Genomic DNA, 9396 nt, shown 5'->3' with positions numbered 1-9396 from the left:
TCCTGGGGTCTCCATGGAGTCCAGCCAGGAGCCGTGTAGACAGGCAGTCAGAGTGCTGTGTCCATGGCTGGGGCCAAGGCTGGGGCTGGGGCTGGGGCTGGGGCCTGGGGCAGAGCCACAGTCTACTCCCTGCACACCCCTGCCCATGGTACCCATGCCCATCACAGGAACATACAGGTAGCAGATCATGGCTTTGCCCTGGGCCCAGGCCCCAGCCCTGTGCTATCACCATCCCACAACCCCACCCTGTGATCCTGGCCTCACCCACCCATCCCATTTCTGAACACCATTCCCCACTCAACCACAGCCCCATCCCACATAGGGAGTTTTGGTCAGCTGTTGCTGGGGGGAGAGGGGAGGGGAGGGGAGGAGGGTGGGGAGGGTGCTGACCCAGCCCACTACAGGTCATCAAAATTCCCTACGTGGTCCACAGGCCCAAATAATTGCCCACCCTTACTGTATCCAGACAACCAGAACTCCCCTTTCTGCATCCCCTCGACAAACCTATTCCAGTTGCTTTAAACCTTCTTTCACAAACTAGGCCGATTGTGGAAGTCTGTTCATTCTCCTCTTGCTGAGCACGGTCCTATCCGATATCCACCTGCTCTAGACTGCAGAACTCTTCTCATTATCTCCTAGCAGTCCATATCTGGGGAGGCTCCTGGGCTTCCAACTGTTGCTCTTACCAGACATAGCTATTCCTAGATTATCCCTGGCCAATGCTTATCCAACCTCTCCTTGGAAACTTCCAGTCATGGAGATTCCACAACTTCCCTAGGTAATCTGTTCCACTCTTGCTGTTCTAAGTTATAAAGATTTTCCTGATGTCCAATCTAAATCTATTTCGATTCACATTCAAGCCTTTGGCATGCATCCTGCTCTCTGCAGCACTGGAAAAATATAGCAAACTACTATAACAGAAAAGATTAATAGATATACTTGATAAGGTAGCCCATAGGTAGCAGCAATGAAAACCTACATCATGCTAAAAAAATAAAACTCATACACATTTGTTAAACATCTGTTTTATCACCATTCTATTGCTCTGTTTACTAGCCTCCTTAACATAAACTATTTTTGGCTCCTAAATGTTTTAGTCATAGTTCCCATATATGACAATTTGCTAGGAATTTAAATGTCTAATACAGCATGATGTACATCCAAATATTACTTGGTTAGGATCTCATATAATGCCAGTAGGGGAAATACAGGAAACAGCTCATATTAAATTCCCTTTTTAACTTATCATGTCAACTATTAAGAAACGCAATGTTGCCAAGGCAACTGGTCCTGTTATGGCAAAGTACTCTCATGAGGGCTCTCATACTTAATGTTTTGAAACATCTGCTTAACTGTCCTGTAAAATGAAAGACTTCTATTGTGTAGCAGTCCTTTGTAGTTAGAGAGAGAGTTATGTGTGTTAGTCTGAAAGCAAGGCACAAGGTAGCGGAGGGTGACACCGATGTAACTAACTTGTTCAGAAATTAATGAGTTAGTCTCTAGGGTGCCACCTGGCCCTGCCTTCTCAGAATAAGTAAATCCCCCAAATCAGTTTCTTGCTAATATATAACCTACAACAAGGTTTCCTTCTGGCACTGAAACACCAACAATAGGATATTGAACCACATAATCATAGGGACCTCAAGGGCCATTAGGCACAACCACCAAAGAATAAGCTAGCCAGGACTGATCAGTAGATAAAGATCCTGGCAGTGGACACAGGTCTTGGATGAGGAACCCTGGCACTGGAAGGCCAGGAGCACTTCCTCTGATCTACCACTTCTGCCAAATTTGGCCTTAACCATAGGTCAGCCCTCTAAATTGCTTCCATGTCACTCCTCTGATTTCCTTCCATGTCACTCTTCTGGTTTCCTTCCCTTCCCCACTCCACACCATACATCCCATTCTTTCCTGTTCTGTAGCCATACATGGCTGGCCTCATTATACTTTACTTCCAAATCAGGGGAATATAAGGTATAACACCCAGTGCTGTTCTATAAATTGGTCAAAAGATGGCACTGACAGTCCCTTCCTCTGCAAATATTACCCATAAAGTGCATCTGAGCTATATCCACACAGAGTGGCATGCACAGGATGTAAAAAAACAGTTCTGGCATGCCATTGCTCTCAACTGATTAGTTATTAGATATTAAGATATTAAACTAGATAAGGAATGCAAGGTTTATTTACCAAAAGAAAAGTCCTCACTGTTCTTATTTTGTTAAGTTCAAGAAGAAGTTTTTGTGCCTTCTCATGGTTACTACAGTATTCATCGTAGATACGAAACCTGTCTTTCTGTAAAGACAAAGAAATACATCAGTCTTACATTAGTTGTCTTCAAAAAAGATGCTGATTATACAGTTTGGGAGGGGAGAAAAATAATAGAATCTGCATTTCGGAAGATCAACAATTTCAATCCTATCTTTACATGCAATTATTGTATGAAATTCCATACTTGTAGTCATTTTTAATTCTGCTTTTAATTAGAATTGTAAAGATAATTGATATGACAACATGACAAGAGTTTGCTAATATACTTCAGAGACCAGATTACTACAAATAAAACAGAGCAGGAGATTGCACAAACAGCTGTCTATTTGCAGACAGCATTATTCATCTGGCATGTGCAAGCATTTGTTTGCAAATGCAATCCACATCTGCACAGAGTATTACCTTTTAATATTCTCTCCCACAATATACAAACAAAAACTGTAATTAAATTACAACAAGAGACACACGCCAGTGATATTTTTTTACATCTGTAACTATGTGTAAAGAATTTGGAATTGGTCCTGAAATTGCAGAGCTTTAAACAATGATGGTGTGCACTCAAACAGGAAACACAAAGCTTGAATTGTACAGTTGGTATTCAAAAGTCCAGAAATATATGTTCTAATTTACTGAGGCATGTTGCCTTTATGACAAGTTATAAAAAAATTTAAAAGCAGAGGACACAGAGGTATTTACCAAAGTCTTACTATGTAACATTTACTAAAATTTCTACATTTTCTATTTCACAGCAGGTCGTTTCCTTTTTCATGTCCTTATGACAACATATGTAACAGAATTCGCAACTTTATTATTCAAAGAAAAACAGTCTCTGTGTTTAAATTAAACCAAATCATTTCAGAACAAGTAGCATGTGAATATGCATCACAGTTCCAACCAACATCAGAGGCTGGAGGCCAATTTGCTAAAAACAAAAAAAAATTCCATTTTACATGCTGAGGCTTTCTCGCCGTATTTTTTTTCTTTTTCTTCTTTTATTGGCAGAGAGAATAAACTTCAAGTGACCTTAAAGTACCCTAAATTATGCAATCCAGTCAGATTTTGTTCTCATGACTATCTGTATGCACACCACTATGGCAGTAATTAATGAAGACAGTCAGAAGAGAGAAAATCTTAATTGTAAAGTAGGCATAAAGGATAGCATACATAATAAAGAAAGCAGGTTCCAACTTCATGATGCGCAGTAGGTTCAGGCTGCAAACAGTCTTCCACCAGAGACAGGAAATCCTTGTGAACTGCAAGAATGTCTTCAATATTTGAAAACAACATCTGCAAGAAAATAAGACATAAATAAGTAAAATCATAAAATATAGAAAAGAAAAATGTGCACAATTAAAAACTAACCTTAACTGTCTCCTCTGTAACATTTTTATCAACTTTGGATGCAGCACACTGGATCATTCGTTGAAGGAATGCCTATAGGAAATGAGAAAATAGTATACTGATTTAATGTAGGTTTATTCAGGGATAACAGTACAGCTTTAAGCAAATGCATTTTACCATTTACCGGATGTTTTAAATACAGAAATAATAGCTTATAAGAGCATTATTCAGAACTGAACCAAACACCACTTTTAATGGTCATATCTAAGGCAGGGGTCAGCAATGCTTTTGGGCACAGTGCCAAAAAACACCCGCAACCTTACTGACAATGTTGGCATGCCAGAGGTAGATGGCGGGGGAGCTGTGAGGGGCCCGATCCTCTTTGTGGCAGTGCACACTGGACTCTTTCCCTACCATCCACCCAAAGGCGCACATACACCCGCCGCCAATAACAAGCTCCACAGACCCCAGCGCAGCTACAAAAAACATAAAACTCACTGCGAGGCCACTAAATCATGAATAAATCACTGATGTAGAAGAGCAGAATCAACTAGAAAGAAAAATTAGCTGAACAAGATGTTTAAGTTGGCTATATATTAGCCTGGTACAAAAGTTCATAGCTATCTCTTCTTCCTTTCCAAAACAAAACCTGGCCCCTGGAGTTTACATGAAAACCAAATCTGTAGCATCACTACTTATATTTGGTCTGGAAAAGCACTGGGGGAAAATAAAAAAACTTGCAATGAGATTTACTCCAAACTCAATAAATTACATGTAAAGTAACGTGTTTATCATTAAATTTCTACAAATTCATTCCTGTATCAAGAGTAAAGGATATTCTGAATTTTTTAACCAACTGAAAGATGAAAGGTTTACAGCACCGGTTGTTCACATTGACACATATCTTTTAGTCATTAAAACTGGCATAACCACTGCACAAATGTCATGTTTTTCATATCCACTTAGCATCAAGTCACTGTGCATTGTATACTGTATATGAACTCATCTAAATTCTAGTGCAGTACAAATTCCATAGAAGAGGCCATAAATAACCCCCATTAAGAGAAGGCTAGCATTCACAGGATTCCTTTTTTTCCATTGTGCCTTACAAATTTTAATTCTTAAGAGGATTTCCTCCCTTTCCACTAAGAATAATTTGTTACTAGAGACATTTTTATTATTAGATGGAGAAAAAAGCAAATGTAGGTTTCCAAGATATATACACAACTGAAGATTGATACTGCATATTTGTTTAAATGTTTAACAATAGTTTTTGTGCTCATATTAAAGAAAAGTTCCTGCCCTGCTCATCTGTGATTTTTTTCCCTGTTTACTGATGTTAACTCTACCAATACGATTTGTAAAAGCATAACTAGAATTTGGCGTATTTATTTTAAATTCTTCCTTATTATAATACATCAGGGACTAACATGCCACATTTACTTTGTGAATCAACTATGCAGTGCACCAGCATTCCAACATGCAAAGAAAAGTGTGCTTAACTTCTGCTATGTGCTTATGAATTCCTTCTTGCCAAATTGGATTTTCCCAAACCTTCCAAGATAGAATTAAATATGCTTTAGGAATCTAGCACTATGAGATAATAAAGCCAGTAATGAGAGAACCACCATTAAAATGTATATAATAAACCATATTTTTTCAGCTAAGAAGCACTATTTGCCACTATCCCCAACTATGTGAAACCTCTCTGCTCACTATTTTTCCTATACACAAAACAGGGAATTTTCACTGTCTTTAGCCAATTCTGTTTTCCCAAGAAAACATTATTTTCTGCAACCTTGAGAAAAGGTGAATCCCAATGTGTGCTGGGTGCAAAACCAAGATGATTTGCAAATCCAAGTTTTAATTATAATAATTTAGGTCTTTAATTCAGAGTTTGCACTAGGGAGCATAGAAAGAGAAGGCAAGAATATATGTACATAGGAAATAGAGACTTACTTTCAACACAGCAGCATTGTCTTGTTCTCCATAATCCCTATATTGGTGTCATAAACTGGACTGCAAGACAGCCCAACAGACTACTCCACACAAAAAGAGGAAAGGGAAAAGGGAAAAAGGAAAAACAGACATACAAGTCCTCTAACCAAACCATAATAACCTCAAGGTTGCAATGAGCAATAAACCCAACAGGTAGATAGGATGTCTAAAAAAAACCATAAGAGAACCTTGAGAGAATTTGTACATTGTGACTGCAATAGGAAGTGAGGATGGGAAAGTAAGAAATACTGCCAGGCGCAGAGGCCCCACCACTGTACTCCACACAAAGGTAACAACGGGAAAAAAAGAAAGTTTCCAAGTGACAGAAAAAAAAGAAAAGCAAAGCAGGGGGCAGGGTAAGTACACAGAATGGTAAAACAGCACAGATAGCTGCATCAGACCCACCTCTTTTCCAAATACCTCTCCCAATCAGAACTTGATTTCCAGCACTGTGCAGGATGGTCATTCTGGGTAAGCAGACTCCAGAAGTTTTGTCAGGTTTTTGGTTTAGAGTAGCAACAAAACATGAAACAAGTTGATATTCTGCTCTGTATAATGGTAACTACTGCAGAGGATATTATTCTTTTCAGAAGGCTTTAACATCACTTATATGAAACAGTTCAATACAATTAAAGTAATACTGGGTAAATATTTCACGTCATGCTATGGTGAAGTTTTTTTTTAACAGGCATGAATTCACTTACACACATAAAAGGGTAAAGTCAGTGAATGTTTTCACAGCAGCCCTATAAGGCCTGAGGAGAAAAGAGTGAAGAACATGTTAAAGATGATCTTGTTTTAGAGCTGAGGGACAGCCACCTATAACAAAGACTTCAAAATAATGTAAACCTTACATCAGAGGCAGCCAAGAACACAGTTCTCTAAAATCAGTACATATAGAAGCAACAGACTACACAGGAACACCTTTTTAAAAAATTTATAAATTTATTTAAAATACAAAAATCAGAAAAACATATACATCAACTTTAAATATAAAACCAAATTATGTCACTGGAAGTAAGCAATAAAAGAAAATAAGAGGGTGGAAGAGAGAGGGATAGAACAAAAGAGAAATGTACAATAAACAACAATCTAGCTACCAAAATATTTGAAGAATTCCTTCCAAATTTCACCGAATTTTTCAAAGCTGTTAAATCTGCTAAACATGACTCTCCATACATGCTACATGTGCCATTTCATTGTACCAGATTGCAAACTTTGGAGATGGCCTACTTTTCCAATGCAGCAAATAAACTTGCATGTTACTAAAAAGGCCTGCTGTAAAAGTGCCATTTGGGAAGGATTTAGTTTGAATTCCTTGGGGTTATACCCAAGAACACATATATTTGCCAAAGGTATCAGTGCTGTGTTCAGACCACATTAACTCTAGTTAAAATTTCTTTTAAAAAGCAATTCATAACAGGGCATCACCAAAGCATGTGACTAAATGTTGTTTGTAATGAACCTCCAACATGTATCTAGTGGCACCATATTTAATGTTCAGCCCACTGCAGAAGAATAAATCTGTTACTGTACAAGATGATGTCTAAGATCAATTGTTGATGTCTGAATATTGTGAACTACAGATTTTCACTGGCATTCTGTCATTTGGATAGCCAAGTCTCTGTTCCATTAAAGTCTTAAATAGTTTGTATAAGGTCTGTTATGTGGCATTATATATTTACAGAGTGGTTGCACAGGATAGGGAAAAGCAAAAAGGGCAAATTATACATGTATATTTATATATACACATCTATAGATAGATAGATAGATAGATAGATAGATGTGGAGAATTTCCTGTATCTAAAGCCTAAGGTCCAAACTAATTTTCTAATACTCCATGCAACCACATAAGTTGCCACTCAACTTTTTCTGGAAGGTCAAATTCACATAACTCAGAAAAGGACTTAATATGACTTCCTACTAGAACTGTTAGAACTGCACAATACTCTTTCTCCACCTATTTTCTCCATATTAATTTGTAGTACCCATCCTCCAAAAAAAAAATCTCCATATAGAAACCATACAAAATAGCACAAGATGAAAGTTCAGCATGTATGCCAATTTTTTCCAAGCTTCTTGAACTGCAAAAATGGTAGGAATACAAAGACTGATAAGTAGAGCTTATGATCATCAATAACGGAAGGGGAAATTTCTGTTCAATTTCCACCCATAAAATAGTTTTTGTGCTCATATTAAAGAAAAGTTCCTGTTATACAGGTCATCCTGTACACAGCCTGAGAATAACTGAGAAGGTATAGTGATATTGTTGAAGATTTGGAAAATTAAAGTTACCACTTTAGTTGCTGGTGGCAGGCCTGCAGTAACACTGCCTGGCTGCTTGTAACATGCTGGAGGTACAGGCAGGAGCTCTAGGGGACAGTTTGGAGGCTCCTGGTCCCGGGCATGATGTAAAACTGCATCCTGCCAGGAGTGGGTGGCTCTCAATGGTGTGGGAGCCCCCAGGAAATGCCAGGCCAATTATCACCCCAGTGAAAGGTGGTTCGGGGCACCTTAACTCCAGCCCTCATCTTCAGGTGGGTCATTTACCATCAGAGCAGGTTAGGCTAGGTAAGCTTCTGGAGGTGCCTGAGCCTGCTGGGGGTGTGCAGGGCCAGGCACGCTTCCAGGATCACCTGAGCCGGGAGTGGGGGACCCCAATCCCTAAGTGCAGGCAGGAGGCGAAAACCCACCCCGAGGCACTCAACTGGTCAATACGGAGGCCAGGACCGGAAAGGTCAAAAGGGCCAGGGGCCCACCATGAGGGACGCCCATGATAAGCGAAGAAGCTCGGTGTCCCGACTGGCCCAAGCTGGGGCCAGGGCTTACAGAAGCTGAAGGTCCCCAAGATCAGGGGCCACAGGTAATGGGCAAAGGGGATGGTTGAGCCAACTGCCTGAGATGCCATCTGCGAGGCTTGGGCCATGGTGTACGGGTGGAACGGAGCTGCAGATAGACCCCCAATATTGGGGTGTAAAATGGGCAGCCTCCCACCTTCATTGACAACCTTAATTAATTAACAACAAGGCATGGTGGGCAGCGTGCCCAGAGGCAGGTGAGAAACTAGCTCTGTGGCTAGCTAGGGACACCCACTTTGCCACAGACTTTAACAAAATAACATTGCAAGATTACAATGTGTATTGCTGCAATTTGTTATGTAGCAAACTAAGTAACTTTGTTATGTAGTATTTTAAAGAGAAATATGCCGTTGCACGTGTGACAAAATTAAAATGCAATATGCCACTGCAGATGTAAACAGTGATGCCATTAAAGAGGTGCAAAAGATCAATTAGGCTGCTTTAAAGGACAATTTCATCATGTGTACAAGTGTCCTGTTATATCACCCTAAGTCCTTGTAGCCAGTGGTTCCTGCTAAATCAAATAGAAGGGGAGATAATGGGTAACACTGTCAAGTACCCTTCTGCAAGGGGAATGGATCAGATAACATATTACTGTCACAACCCTTGAACTGGGATTTGTATGTAACAACTGTATCTACCTTATAAATCTTTACCAAATCCCATCTTTTGTTATACACAAAAAGGTGCTTCCAAGAAACACAATCACTTCAACAAATACCAAAAAAGCCACAGGGACTTTGGAATTTTGTACTGCTCCTACTGTTTCAATAACCTTATATAGTTTCATAGTTTCTAGGGTCAGAAGGGACCTGAGAAGATCATCTAGTCCGACCCCCTGCCATGGCAGGAAAGAGTACTGGGGTTAAACGACCCCAGCAAGGTGTTCATCTAACCTCTTCTTAAAAACCCCCAGGGTAGGAGCCTG

At 39.7% G+C, this 9396-nt stretch overlaps 1 protein-coding gene across 2 annotated transcripts in view; it reads right to left on the bottom strand.

Annotated features, from left to right (window-relative positions):
* Nucleotides 1–9396, bottom strand: part of PREX2 (phosphatidylinositol-3,4,5-trisphosphate dependent Rac exchange factor 2) — a 397279-nt gene that overhangs the window by 287045 nt on the left and 100838 nt on the right. For both annotated transcript variants that reach the window (XM_019527766.1, XM_019527767.1), the window contains exons 2-4: nucleotides 3634–3705; nucleotides 3436–3558; nucleotides 2191–2295 (exon numbers count right to left, since the gene is read on the bottom strand). In XM_019527766.1, coding sequence (XP_019383311.1) covers nucleotides 2191–2295; nucleotides 3436–3558; nucleotides 3634–3705 — 300 coding nt within the window. The remainder of the gene's footprint in view (nucleotides 1–2190; nucleotides 2296–3435; nucleotides 3559–3633; nucleotides 3706–9396) is intronic.

The sequence above is a fragment of the Gavialis gangeticus genome, unplaced genomic scaffold (genome assembly GCF_001723915.1).
Source record: "Gavialis gangeticus isolate Ggan-Ray unplaced genomic scaffold, GavGan_comp1, whole genome shotgun sequence".
Taxonomy (NCBI): Eukaryota; Metazoa; Chordata; order Crocodylia; family Gavialidae; genus Gavialis; species Gavialis gangeticus.
This window is presented reverse-complemented; position numbering and strand designations above follow the sequence as displayed.